A 15,720-nucleotide genomic window follows, 5' to 3' on the forward strand; every position below is an offset into this window, starting at 1 on the left:
CATTGAATCTACAATCTTTATTTCAAGTTAAAAGCATTAGAATTTACAACTACTGCAGATGTTGTTCACTTAAAGAAGTTCTAGAGATGAGCATATTAAAGGAAGATTACTTAGGGCTTTGGTGTCTAGAGGAATTATATGTAAATTGATTTCATCTTATTAATTTAAATCTATTATTTCCTGATATTCAATCAGCATTAGCCACAAAGGAATTAAGTGAAGAGGTAAAAAGCAACTTTTACTTATACAGATTCTTTCTAACATCTTAAGACCGTGTTCCTCAATTGCAGTTCTACATGAAATCTAAGAAAAGAATATGATTCTAGGATGTAAAATAAATACATGGATTTGTGTATAACAAAGATGTTTGAATTCTGTGTATCTCAGTATTCTTCAATAAGGGTTTTTAAGGTAGGTATGTTTTTGTTAATATCCTTTTATTCTAATGCAATGTAAACTAATTTTACATAGCATAAGTTATGTTATATAAATTTGTTAATCATAACCCTACTGCTACTAACAGAAGGGTTCTTTATTAGTATGATGTTGTAAAATATAGAGACACTAAAGCCTACAAGTAAGATTTACTGGAGGTTGAATTGCTCTGAAAAGGAGAAGGAATAAAATATGATGCATGGAACTCGGGGGAAATCTAGGAAGAAGGGCAAAAAAAGAAAGGGAAAATGGAGAATAGAAATCTACATTCTGGTAATTTAGTTGTAAAACATCAAGAAAGAAAATACTTCTGGAAATCTTATGTATTCAGGCATGTAGAGTAGGTTAGTTGTAAAGCCCTCTGATCTTCCCTCTGGAATCTTTGGGAAAGTATAGCAAAACTCAAATGATGCAATCTTTAGTTGATTTTCAATGGCTACTTTTGGTCCGTAGATGGTTTTGTTTAACTTGAGAAATTCCCATTAAAACTGACATTAATTTGAAAAAAAAATTAACATGATTGCATTTTACCCCGAGATTCCACTTTTATGCGCTGAGTTTACCTAAAAATAAAATGATTCCAGAAGCACTAGAAGGAGCGGTTAGCTATCAACACTTACTGCGAGGACAATCTGGAGGGAACTATGAACCACTTCTATGTACTGGTACTCCAGAAAACACCCTGAGACCGTGATGTAGCGATGATCTTCTGGGGCCCAATCTGGGGCCGGCGTCACTGATGTCACTTTACATCCTGGTCCATTCTCCATCCACCATGATCGGTGCATTGAAATATTAAAAGTCAGAATAAGGTCTGTTTCCTGCAAGAAGGCAATTTATAAAGATGAGTATTAATTTATAAATGTTAGCTTATTTGGAACTGACTTGCATTTTTTATTTGAAAATGTGTCTTTCCTTCTTTTTCCACAATGAATGCTATGGGCAATAAAATAATTATATGTCAATATAACCTAATTCTGAATCCATGAGGATTCAAGTTACTTTATTATTCAAATTACTGTATTAAAAATTACCAATGACTTACATTAGCTATAATATTCAAAAACCACTTTTTAAAACACAGGTATTATAAAGGGAATGATTTAAACAGAACCACCAAGAAAAATTCTTCTATATTTGCTACAATTTTTCTCTTCATCAGAAGTGAAGAGGTACTTTTCACAATTTAGATCTCAAAGAAGTATTCCATTGCCAACATTTAACTTAATGTGGAGGCAGATTCCAAATTTTATAAAGCCTTTATACAATGGCCTTCAATTCAACTACTTAAGGATAATTGCAAAAATATTATGTAAGGTACCAATAAAAACATAAAATAAAAATAAAAAATTGCAAACCACAAAAAAGACCTTTGTGTAATATAACACAATAATACTCAATTTTCTCTTTCTCCACAGCCACCCCGCTATCCATGGTGAATTGGTTCCAGGACCTTTAGTCTGTGCAAGTACAAGAATTCAATGATATGCCAGGAGTTAATAGCTCATGACTGTAATTTCTAGTTTCTTATGAGTTTCAGATCTGAGGATCATGGTTCAAAGCCAGCCAAGACAGGAAAGTATGCAAGATTCTTATCTCTAATTAACCATCAAAAAGCTGGAAGTGGAGCTATGGCTCAAATAATGCTAGCTTTGAGCAAATAAATCTCAGGGAAAGAGTCCAGGCTCTGAGTTCATGCCTCAGGATCAGCAAATAAATAAATAAATAAATAATCAAAGAGATTCAAGGCTCATATGTAATGCCACTTGTTTACAAAAAGAACATAGATCCTGTGAGTATAGAATGCAACAGTCATGTCAACTTTCTACAATAACACTTAGACTACTTTTGGCAGCAAATTTGGGTAGCAAATTCTTACAAGATAGAAATAATAAGTCACAAATTTTTTAGAAGAAGTTCACTATGATTGGTGGTCCTCTATGATATATGGAATGTAAAGTGAAGATTCTGTAATTAGAGAACTTACAATGACATATACAAACAAGAAACTATCAATAGTACATGGGAAACATTGATGTCCAGAAAAAGAACGGTTAAATAATATGTGTTTAACATTATTCTATTACCTGACAAGTTATGAGAAAAGACAGAGGGGAGGTTTGTATTTCAGTCTCAGAACAGTGGTGGCCATGTGATAGTTGGAGCCAGGACAATAGAAGCCAAGACTAGTCTGGGCAAAAAGTTAAGACCTTATCTTGAAAACCAGTCAAAACAAAAAAAAAGTGGGGAGTGGGTTAAAGTTCAAATGTCAGATGCTTTTATAATAAACATAAGGTCCTGAGTTCTAATCTCTATACTATACTGAAAAACAAATAAGTAATAGAACATAACCCTAAAGATAATCTTTGTTTTTCTAATGTGAACTTAAGAGGAATGAACCATCATAATTTTTATATAAACTGTAATATATAGGATATCTTTGATTCTTTCCCCCAAAACGTCATGAATACTGGCAAGTTTAGTAGAGCTGTCTTTGATTCTTTTTTATATAACTGTTTTGTCTCTTTGTAGGGATGCTGTTAAGTAGTTTAGACTCAGGGGGACTAAGAAGTTGAGAAATGATGTTCTTTTAGTTCTGAAAGCAAAAATGTGAGCTCAAGGTATAAGCAGGATGGGAGGAAGGATCTGTTCATGCATATGATTGTATTTCCATTCTTTGGCTCATAGAAGCATTGTTCCTCTGCCTTTGTTTATCGTGAAAGCCCACCATTTTCCCCCAGTTAATAAGAAAATCAATCATATTGACCTACAGCTTACTCTAATGACTTTACCTTAACTACTTACATCTGTATGATACTACTATTTACAAATAAAGACACATTCTAAAGTACTTGGAATCAGAGTTTCAATATGTAGCTTTGAAAGGCAAAATTAAACCAATAACACAAACCTTTAATTTCTAAGGATTATTTCAACATTTTTGTTGGGATGCTAAATAGTATGTTTTATTACTTCTTATTTTCTATATTAACTATTATTGATTTCCTATTAATAGTATAGCTTAAAAACAGCACTTATTTCCCACTAACCCAACAATAAAATTAGAATTATTTATCCATAATTTCTTTCCATGTTTAAATACCTAATAAGGTACTTATGAAAGGCATTCATTCCTATTTGTTTGGAACTGTTTCCTAGTGTATTACATTTTACAAATACTATATTCATATTGATATTATTCATTTATCATTTAAGTATTATGTAATTTTTCACTATGGAAAATGTAGTAAATTATAATTCTTAGATTGTATACATTTTCCCCATTCCTTGCCATTTTACATAATTTTCTCTGAAATTTGGTTATATCAATATTATAAAATTTATTACTATATAAATATTTTCACGGCTGAACTGAGTTGTGAATTATGAGAGCAATTTCTTGTGGAACTTTTTTCCTCCTGGAGTTAATAATATTTTCCCCATAAAATGCTGGGGTTTTTTTAGAGCACTTTGAGGTTTATAGCAAAACCGAGCAGAAAATACTCCTCTGGTTTCATATGCATAACCTCTCCACTACAAGCACTCCACACTAAAGTGTCAGATTTTGGACAGCTGATGTGTCTAATTGAATCACAGTATCATCCACAGTCCATAGTTTGCATTAGTTTTTAGTGTCGGTGTGTTTTCTACGGGTATGCAAAGGTATCATGACATGAACCTGCCATTATAGAATTGTTCTGGATCATTTTATTACATTAAAAATTCACTGTGTCCCTCTCATCCCCCAACCTTTGATCACTGGAAGTATGATCCTCTTGCTATCTCATGATTTTACCCTTTGAAGTGTTTTGAATGGTTGGAATCATACACTATTTAGTCTTTGCTCTCAGATATTATGCATTTAGGTTTCCTCAACATATTTTCATGGCTTAATAGCTAATTTCTTTCTAGCATGAAATAATATTTCATTGTCTAGATCAATTGAAGTTAATAAATCCATTCATCGGCTGAAGACATTTTACCTGGGTAGGATTTATATGGATATAATTTTTCAACTCATTTGGGATAGCAACAAGGACTGCAAATGCTTGATTGTGTGGTATGGATATGTTTGGTTTTATAAAAAATATTACCAAATTATCTTCTTAGTCACTAAAAGAATTTGCAGTGGATTAACTAGTATATGTCTAGGACAAGCAGAATAGGTCACACGCTATGTACATATGACCATATAAGATGATGCCAAGTGAAATGAACCCCAAGATAGGGACACAAGAGGTTTTGTCTTTGCCTCTGTTGTTTTTAATGTACTAAGTGATTTTTTTTGTCTCTTTTGTATGCTCTTCCCCCATGGTATAATCACTGTTTTCACTGCATTTGATTCTGGTGCCCTACATTATATATATATATTTCTAATTTGGGGAAGGGAAGAGAAATAACAAAATGCTGAAAGAAGGATACAGGTTAATCCATTGTGACGATGAGATGTACAAAACACTATGTTGAAAACTAACTTTACGACTTGGGGGGGTAGGGATTGGGGAGGTGGGAAGTAAGGGATGGTAGGGGGAAAAAGGAGGATGTAACAATGCTCCATAGGAAATGTACTTATTACCTTACACATGTAACTCTAACCCCTCTGTATAGTATCTTTACAATAAAAATATATATGATTTGCAGTGGAATGTCTTTCATTCCATAGTCTTGTCAACATTTTATGTTGTCATTTTTCTAGTTTTTTTTATTATACAGATTACCTTCTTCACTGGTTTATGAAAGATGAAAGATTTGAAATTTAGGTGATATTTTAAATCATTAATTGATATTTTTGTTACGCATACGCTCCTTGGTTAAAGGTGTAAAGGTATAGTCATTTCTTATAGTTTTATTTTCTTTTCTTCTAGTTTCATTTTTGTTATTGTTGTTGTTATTGTTGTTGGTTGCGGAGCTTTCACTCTGGGCCTGTGCGCTGTCCCTGAGCTCTTCAGCTCAAGGCAAGTGCTCTACCATGTGAACCAAAGCAGCACTTCCTGTGTCCTGGTGGTATATTTGGCTATGAGTCTCACGGACTTTCCTACCTGGGCTGGCTTTGAACCGCGATCCTCAGATCTCAGTCTCCGGAGTAGCTAGGATTACAGGTATGCATCACCAGAGCCAAGCTCTAGTTTCAATTTTTATATTTTAAAGTTTTATATCAAACTTTAGGAAGCATTTCTTAAGGATTTGTAATTTGTTTAGAAAGTAAAAGAAATCCATTATAGTTTAGCACAGTATTTGGCACTGTTCACATAGAGCTAAATATATAGTTGTATCCTGGAATTTCTTTTGAACTACAAATCCTCAAAAATAAGAACTGAGATAAAGGATTAGCAAATTTAAATCATTGCAAAAGTCCAAGCTATTTTACTCCTTTTAATTTTGAAGCTGACAAATATTATTAGTTTGAGCTCAACACTGATATTTGCAATGGTTTGGATATTAAATTAAAAAAGCTCATATGTTAAAGACTTAGCCCAATAGTGCTGTTGGGAGGTAGTTAAAGCAAGAAAGGGGGTCTTCATGGGAGTTCTGAAGAACTTTGGATAGCACAAAATAAAGTAGACCCATAAGCCAGGTATTTTACATGTTAGGTATGTTCATAGAAAAAGCAAATAAAAATAATTCAGAATTACAAGACACCAATGCTTCTAAACAAAAGTTTCACGCCTGTATGTGCAGATCTAGGGTCATAACAAAAATCTTTGTGTCAATATATTTACTCATTTCTCTTAAGTCTTCAAAAATTTCAGAATAAAAGAAACTAATACTGGTCATGTCATTTTTCAGAATAACAGCTTCTGATGCGTTGCACAAAAGCTGTTATTAGCACTAAAATCTGTTTCAAACAAGTTCTATATGTGTTCAGGTCAAGAAGCCTGATTGCTCAACAGTTAATAAGAATTTGACTAAACACATGTTGACAGGTAAATAGGAAAATGATACTCATGGTATTTCAAAATTTCAATAGTAACTTAAAATTTGCTCTCACAAGCATATAGCATTTGCAAAAGATCATGACAGTTATGCTAGCAAGAAATGGAGAGTGTTTTGTTGTGAAGGCAAAAGTATGGAAGGCAATAGCGAAGTTCTGAGTTGCAGTTTAAGGAAAAGAAGTATTTTCATAGCTTTCAGAAGTTTTCTATTTTGGGGGGATATATTGAAAATTAATATTTTCCCATTTTCTAGTTTCTCAGTTACTATTGAAAAAGGTAGAAACTACACTTGTTACTTAAGTACAATGTTCCATAGTTATTATGGTTACTAAAATATTAATAATTTGTATACCATATGCAATCCATCTACCCAGTCTTAATAATAGGAATCTATGTGAGCTGGTCTCTTTGGGGAGCACAGGTATGAAAACAATAATAAACAATAAAACATTTGGTAAATATATAATAAGTAATATGGACAATCTGTGCATGCGTATGATATGCAGCATGTCTAAAATTCCTGAATTAATAACAAGACTTAGACCCTCAGTCACACTTTCCAGAAAACTCATACTTTCAGAAGTAAAAAAACTTGTATGTGCCAGGTGCCAGTGGCTCACGCCTGTAATCCTAGCTACTAAGGAGGCTGATATTTGAGGATCATAGTTCAAAGAACTGGGAATGGCGCTGTGGCTCACGTAGTAGAGCCTTGAGCTGAAGAGCTCAGGGACAGTGCCCAAGCCTAGAGTTCAAGCCCATGACTGACCAGAAAAAAAAAAGCTTGTATGCTTCAGGACCAATAAGTAACACAGTAATTATGAAAAGAGGTTTTGTAAGAAAAAACACTGTAAATGCAAATTAGTTTGGGAAAAATAAAATGGGTCTAGATTGGAGAGGACATAACTATCAGACTAAGAAATCCTGGTTTATTAGAAAGCTTTTTGGTCAGTGATAGGCTGTAGGCATCATTGCATATGAAATCAGAGGGCTTACAGTAAAAATAAAGTCTACTGCATTATTGGGAGAAATTATGGCGAAGACTTAGTGAAACACTTACAAGGGCGGCATTAAAAGCGATTAGGCCATGACAGACTCTGTAAATTCTAGTAGTATGGTCTATACACATAGTTCTTCAGTCATACATGGGTTCAGAGAAGAGGACCAAGATCACTGCTGGCAATACTTTGACAGTATTAGTTTGACCAAGACCTTACCATTCTATTAGGGGAAAATTAAGCAAGTCTATCTAAAGAATACAACTATACTTTAATGAACAAAAATATGAATAGGTGGTTACTAATCAAAATATGCCTAGATTGTTACAAGCATATGTATTTATTATTTACGATTGAGAGAAGAGTTAGGCAACTCCATTATGAATAATATATGGTAATAAGTTGAGGATGCAGAAATTGGGATAGTGGGAAAGACTGTATAGGAAACCAAGAACCACATCATAAGCACTTATTTATGATAAATATATTGCAGATTATGTTTACAAAATTACCAGAAAACTTTTTATGTATGTGTGAATGTGAATCTATAGAAAATCCTAAAAATTCTTAGAACATTATTATTCAGTTTGATTTCTGCTGAGATTTAATATTCCAATATGGAACATAGAATTTTTCATATTACCACATGCACAAATACATATTCAAACCTGTTTTGCAAAGATAAACCACAATGGTAAAGTTACATTGGTTGAATGAAAATCAGATGAGAACAAATTATATTACTCAAGATACCAGGAGGATAATCTGATGGTGTAGGGTTTTGAGAAGAAAGGCAAAACTAAAAATGTGCTTTATTTAATAAACCAAATGAATGTCATATATACAACAATGTAGCCAGAATATAAAGAAGTTTATGTCTGCCAACCACAGAATCTAAGCAAAAATGTGATGTATCTGCCATATAATGAACTTAAGAAATTGATGGAGTAACAAATACGTATTTGTTTTCCTTCTTTGTTCTAGAATCTTCAACTATGTGTAACTTTTGAACATTTGCTCTTATACTGCAACTGGTTTTATCTCAAGCTTCCATACCTGTTAGTAGTTATTAAAAATATATTTCAGAAAATGCTTTTGTGATTATGGAAAACATTATTACCATTGCTCTAAAAATAAACAACAAAGAAAGTATAATGGCATTTGCGTTCCTAAAACTTAGAGTTTAAAAAACAAATTGTGTTTTCTCCCATTGAGGAAGATTAATTATAGATTTACTAGGAAATAGTTAAAGTTCAATGCTATTAAGCTTTATTATTTCTTGCCTGTGAATAGATTTCTTGTGTCCACATTCCAATAAAGGCTTTTATTTCACTTTCTGGAACCTTATCTAGACTGCTTTCTTAGCAAAGGAAATGTTTTATGTTATCCCAAAACTCCTCTGCATCATTTGCATCTTAAGCATTGCTGCAGAAATATTTTTTTATGAAATATTCCTCAATACCTATTAATATTTTATATCTCTCTTCAGTTGAGTAGTATTTCAGGTTACTTCTTTCAAAAAGTTTTTCCTGATTAATTCCTTTTAAACTGCATCTTCTTGTTTATTTTTGTGTGTCAACAGAAACATTATCCTGGTCAGGTTATTTTTGGTAAGTGCAACATGGTCACTGTTTCTGCTCAAGATACTCAAGTTAACTGTCAGGTGAAGAAGAAAGGTAATAAAGGAAAGATGGAAGGAAGAGAAGAAGGCAGAGAAGAAAATAAACTAGAAAAAGTGCAAAAGAAAGAAATCAATAAGGAAATCTCCATATGTCAAATTTAACTGAATCTTCAGGTTAAAATGTCTTAATTCTTTCAACCTTCAAAATTAGTACTCATCATTAAATAGGATCAAAGTTTGGTAAAAATGAGTCTTCTCTCTTTCCTATCAGCATTAGCAGATGCTAGAAGCTAAATTTCTTCAGCTAGTTACAGTAACGGAAGATCAATGCCTCACTGACATTATGATTTTCAATGTACTGAAACCTCTTCAGGCAGTTTTCCCTGCCATTTTCACACTTTCCTGGTTGTTCCCCTCTGACCAGTATCTTCTTCCATCTTGTGAGTGCTCTGTTTCCTGTCACAAAGTTTTGAAAAATGTCCTGCATTCACTCTAGAGCTTAGCTAGGCAAAGAACAGGTTAGCTATTTCCAGCGATCTTCCAGCCATTAAAGTACTCTGAGGGCAACTATTTCATTAGGTTTTAAAGCACATTTATGTGGATTTTTAATCAACATGGTACACAGAGGAGCTGACTCTATTGAAGGCCTGGAGACATTTTAGGAACACAGAATGTTCTTCTCAATCTCTCCCAACTATTACTGCCTGCCATTACCCTACCTACATGTGAGGACCACCTCTGGTGCCATCGCACTCATTTCCCCAAAGCCAGAAATCCTCTGACCTGTGAAGCCTCAATGGTTGGCTTCAGGGATTTTAACTGGTCAACAGACTTGAGGTAGGAGCTTGAGCTCATTTTCATCCATAGTTCAGAATATCTCTTTGTTATATTAGTTAACAGAAATGTGATACATTGTATGTCCTTTCCTTTGTTTATTACATTGTCTTCAAATTATTTCTTTGTTTGTTTCATTGTCTTGGAATTAACGATTTATGGAAAAATCATCCCTAACATGGTAGGAAGGTAGAGATGAATAAAATGTTAATGTTCCAAGGTTTTATGTATCCATTATCCTTCAGTTTCTAAAATGGGCACAATTGGAGGTGACATGAAATACAAATTAACAGAAACCTTCTTCACATTGAAGATAACAAGTATGTCCTCTGGTTAATTGCAAATTCTATAAGATATTGCTAAGTTTGAGGCAATGTGTACTATAAAAGGAAGTGAAATATAATTGCTACACCATTGACATGTGCTAAAAGAACACTTTATTTAATAGAACAAAGGACAAAGTTATTTTTTCTTATTATATTTTATAATTTTATTTTGTGCTGGCTCCAGAGCTTGATCTCAGAGCCTAGGCACTGTCCCTTAGCTTTTTCCCTCAAGGATGGTGCTTTACTACTTGAGCCACAGCTGTTCTGCCTGCATTTTTACTTGTTAGTTAGATAATAAGAGTATCAGGGAATTTCCTCTGGGGCTAGCTTTGAACTGTGATCCTAATGTGTTATCCTCTTGAGTAGTTGGAATTATAGGTTTTAGCCATGGGGGCACTTGGCTCAAGTTATTCAGAACCAAGAACTAGGATTCAGTCAATATTGGTCTGATTTCATATTTTCCCACTGTACCTTATTGCCTATCAAGGAAATTATTTTGGGTAACTTACCAGTCTTTGTCAAAGAGCCACATTCAATGTTCTTCAGGGTCTCTTAGGGAGAATACATTAGAATTTTAAAAAAAAATGGTGCCCATATAGTCTGTGTAATTAAGAAAATTCCAATTGCTGTTCAGACATCTAGTTCATCCTTTAAATGACCTTCAAGTGTCCTTGTTGGTAGTGTTCCAATTCTAATGTGAAATTCATTGCACCTTGCTTTTACTGGGGAGTTATATTTGTTGTGCGTTTGGATGAAGAAGCTTTTAACGATATTTTAGCTGTACTTGATTCTCAAGAGAGAATTTTTTTAAGTGGTAAGATTTGTATCTTGTCTTGTTTTATCCTGGCAAGTACATAGATCAATACTATTAAGAAATTGTGGAGACAAATATAAATAAACCTCTAACTCTAAATAAAACACCTTTAAGTATTTGCACTTATTTCATTTCGATTACTTCCAAAGAGCTCTTTGCAGCTTTTGTGATGTACAAGACTAAGAGGCTACTGAGGAAAGGTCACTTACTATTGCAAAGAAAATATGAAGAAAATTATGAATAAAATATTTTAAATATTACTTTTCAGCTGGTTATTGGTCACTCATGTCTATATTCTTAGCTACTCAGGAGGTTGAGATCTGAGATTTGCAGTGGAAGCCAGTGTGGGCAAGAAAGTCCATGAGACTTTTATCTCTAACTACCAAAAAGTCACAAGTGGACCTGTGGCTCAAATGGTAGAGCACTAGCCTTGAGCAAAACAGCTTGAAAATAACTCCCAGACTCTGAGTTCAAGCTCTAGGACAGGCAGCAAAAAAGACCACCTTTCATCATTTTGAGGGGATGCAATATTAAGTTTTTAACTCAGGGCTTTGCTAGTCAGGTGCCTTATTGTGCCATACCACTAGATCCTTCTCAATTGTTTATTTTGACATAGGATCTCACTTTTTACTATGGCTGGACTGGACAGTGAGCTTCATGTTTTATCTTCCTGATCTCCATTTCCTAAGAAGCTAGGACTCAAGGCATAAGTCCCAATTCACAACTACTTTTCATCCATTTTAAGAACCAGTTTATTTCTTAGACTCCTTTAAGAAGAGGAGATAGTCTCCTAAAAGTATAAGACAAGACAGCAGTATAATCCAAATGGGCAAATACAGTAAATAAGAGAATGAAATAGATCAATGGATCATTGTGTAGCAATGGTAGAAAGATGAGGGTTGGAATTGGGGTATGGCATGATAAAACTTCATTCAGGTAATAAAGTTGATACTTCAGAGATATTCACCACAACTAAATCCTTCTTATTTAAAAGATATATCATCTCTCAATTAACTACTTTTCCCCTCACATTGTCTAAACAAAAGAATATTTATCAATGTGTGTTTTCTATTTCTCAATAATTCTTGCCTTAAGAATATCTAAAGTGATAACACTCAATAACAAAAACCTTACAATAATCTCCATCAAAATGGTTGTTGACAGATTTAAGGAAAACAGCCACTTACATTCATACTATATGTATGCTAGCTGAAATTGGAAATTACATAGAGAAAATCTTTGTGGTATTCTTTTAAGTTTGTACATAGGTTTTGTTAGGCTCTCACAATGAAAGAATGATAAAGTACTACTTGTTTCCCTTCAGTAGACATTACACATTGTGCAGTATGTAAGGTATCTTTTACCATTCTAAATAGACTTAATTACATCCTGTCTTTTGTGTCTAGGTTGGTTGTGGGAACAATATAATATGCTATATAAAAAACCTTGTAATAATTGATTAAACTACCTAAAAGGGAATAGGACCAATACTCATAATTGCCATTAATATTTATGGGGACATTGATAGTCTGAAGTATCAGAACCAGTTTTATACTTAATTCCAAGGAGGTAGCCAAAGATTCAAGCTGATTAATTTACCTGGATGGGAATATAGATCAGTCCCTAGAGATTAGAGATTTAAAGTCCATCAGCAAATGGTACTGAAGCAAACATTGGTGCCCTCTAAGACTAAATACTGTACTAAAACACTTTATAGATGTTTCCTTCTAAACAATTTTCTAAGAGTAGAGAAGGCAAACAGTTCCATCTTATAGCATTTAATTCTATGCCTTGAAATGATAAATTACCACTTAAATAAGAAAGGCAAACTTTGTGTGTGGTGTGTATTGGGAGTTGGTTATTCTGTGTTTTGAACTCAGGACCTCAAGTTTGCTGGTAGGTCCTTTACCACCCAAGCCTTGCCTGCGGTTCTTGTTTTTACCTTAATTATTTTTCAGGTTGTGTTATTGTATTTTTGTATTGGGCCATCTTCAGACCTGTTCTTACCTACAGTCTATGGCCTATTGTATCAGGGATCAGAAGTACAGTAACCCTACCTATGGATTTATTGATTGAGATGAGTTTTCACTAACTTTTTCCTCAGGCTTTGAGCTAATATCACTGCCTACCAAGGACTTGCCTTTATTGGTATAATTCATTCTGACTGGCTGCAAAGGTTAACTTCCAAGGATACAATTCTTGTTCATAAAAATTAATTTAGAAAGCACACTGTAATTTTAAGACTGAAAGGGACTATTTCCAAGTGTTAGAATTCTGCTTCCATTTACAACTAGTCAATATTGGTTCTTTAACAGTATACAGCACTGTATTAGACTGACCATGATCATATACAAATTCACAGCATCAGAGCACTTAAAAGAATCTCTTCAGGCATTTTAAAACCACTATACAAAGAGCAATGTTGATGATTTTTAACCAATAAGTGATTACTTACATTTGGAACCAAGGAAACAATGTTAAGTTCTTACACAATGAGAGTTTGCCAAGGTTTTCTTAGCTTCCCATTATATCTTCAAATGCCTGAGGCAATTAACTTATAAAGAGAAAGGTTTATTTTGACTGAGTTATTGGGTTCCAGTTCATAATCATGTGGATCCATTGCTATGGCCTCTGACTGAGGTGTTAATGGTGATGATAGAGCGTATATAGTCTAACAAGTTGCTTACCTCATGCCCAGAAAGCAAGTAAAGAGAAGAATATAGACCCTTGGAGGGCATGTCACAAATGAACTGAGAACAACTTGCACTGTCTTCCACTCTAAATGTTCTTCACTTCCCAGAAGAATCTCCATGGGACCAAGCTACTAAAAATAGATCTTTTCTGGACATTGAAATGTCCAGGGTATAGTAGATGCCTACAAAAATTCAAGCAATTAAAAAACTTAATCTAATAAGGAAATTTAAAAGGCAATATGCTTTTATTCAAGAAAGAACTGGAAAGAACTTCAGATTGCAAGGTTAAGTTCAGACCTGACACATCAGACTCATTTCACTCTAAAATGCAGTAATTAATTTTCCCTGGTGCTACCTTGTCACTTAGCATGGAGTGAAGCTTAAGTTTTTATTAACTGTATAATTTGATTTCTCCCTAGTTGAGTCCATGTTAATCTTTCTCCATAAAAGAGATATATGAGCTTGTCTAAGAACAGTGAGAACAAGAAAAAAAGTACAAAGTAAAAATAATCTTTCATGTTTTATGTTTGGAATTTTTTAAAAAAGAGTTTGATGAAGAGATGAAATTCTTTTTTAAAAATATTGTAAAGGTGACATATGGAAGGGTTACAGTTATATAAGTAAGGTACAGAGTACATTTCTTTTCCAACAGTCTTATTCCCTCCCTCATTTTCTCCCATTTTTCCTCTCCAACTCCACTCCTTCCTAAGTAAAGCAGTCATTTTCTTCCCTCACCTAAACTATTCAGTTAATTAGATTGCTTTCTTATTCTTGGATGGGAGTGAGTACTGGTATTTAAACTCACTTGTCTTACCTGCCTGGTTGTCTTGTTTCCAGGCCTGCTTTTTGCTAGTCATTTTGGAAATTGAGTCTTACGGACTTTTCATCCCTTGCTGGCTTTGAACCATGATCGTTAGATTTCAGCGTCTAGTAAGGTTAGGATTACCAATCCAAGTGAGTAGCACCTGTATTCTTTCCTATTTGTCAGTCAAAACTAAGCTAGAACATACGGGAGAAAGACATGATTGGGAAACTTTTGGGCTTAAGTATCAAGTCCACAGTGCGTCCTCCTTCTGTAACCATTATCCTCTTCCTGGGATAAGAATTGTGCCTTCTTTAATTTTTTTAAACTATTACAGCACAACTGATATTTCAATCTATAGTAAGTTGGATTAAAAATAATAATAATAGAGTACTTTTAATTTCCTTAACTGCCATTTATCTTGAATGATGAAATTCTTTTTTAAAAAATATTGTAAAGGTAACGTGCAGAAGGGTTACAGTTACATAAGTAAGGTAAAGAGTACATTTCTTTTCAAACACTGTTACCCCTCCTTCATTTTTCTCCCATTTTCTCCTTCCTGAAATCCCCACCTTTCCAATTGTAAAGTTCATTTCCAACTTAGTGTCTAGTGAGTATAGCAAGTGTGACTTCTAATAATAATTAATTTGGTCTTGGTGCTAAACCTCTGGAGGATCTTTCAATTATGAGATTTCAGATAATTTGCAATAACTCAGCATTTTCATCTGAAAAATCTTCCCTTTAAGTAAATGTGAATGCACTGTTGATAACCTGGTGGTGCCGAACAGTAATGACATGCTTTCACAGAGTTATTGCCTTGATTGTGATCTCTAGCTAGCTGCGATGGTGAGCTTTGTGTACAACCTTCTCCTCACCCTTCAATGCTGACCTCCATCAATGTGTAAGAAACATACACTTGTGCGCATACATATACAACCCGACACTGGCTTATTTACTCTGCGCCTTCTTCACTCCACCTTTCACACTTTAATTGTACTACCAAGATGCTGGCTTTTCCTTTGGCAGCTGTATTCCTGCTTGCCACTTCCCATCATTAGGCTTGGCTTCAGATTTTGGGCTTCACAGTTCTCTACTCAACCGCTTCTCATGGTCCAGTGCACAGAAGTGGAGAACACAGTGACGAGGTCTGTTCAATAACTAATTGCTGTCATAGCTAATAACTGATAGGATGAGGACCTAGTGTAGAGTCAATTTATAATGGAAATATCATGGTTGTGTGAGTTCTGTCTCTTCATAACTTGTAACA

General features: G+C 34.1%; 1 protein-coding gene across 1 annotated transcript in view; it reads right to left on the bottom strand.

Annotated features, from left to right (window-relative positions):
- Positions 1-998: 998 nt before the first annotated feature.
- Positions 999-15,720, bottom strand: part of Nkain2 (Na+/K+ transporting ATPase interacting 2) — a 701,515-nt gene continuing 686,793 nt past the window's right edge. The window contains 1 exon segment of the mRNA XM_013035107.1: positions 999-1,256. Within this exon segment, the coding sequence (XP_012890561.1) occupies positions 999-1,256 (258 nt within the window).

The sequence above is a fragment of the Dipodomys ordii genome, unplaced genomic scaffold, assembly GCF_000151885.1.
Source record: "Dipodomys ordii isolate 6190 unplaced genomic scaffold, Dord_2.0 Scaffold204, whole genome shotgun sequence".
Taxonomy (NCBI): domain Eukaryota; kingdom Metazoa; phylum Chordata; class Mammalia; order Rodentia; family Heteromyidae; genus Dipodomys; species Dipodomys ordii.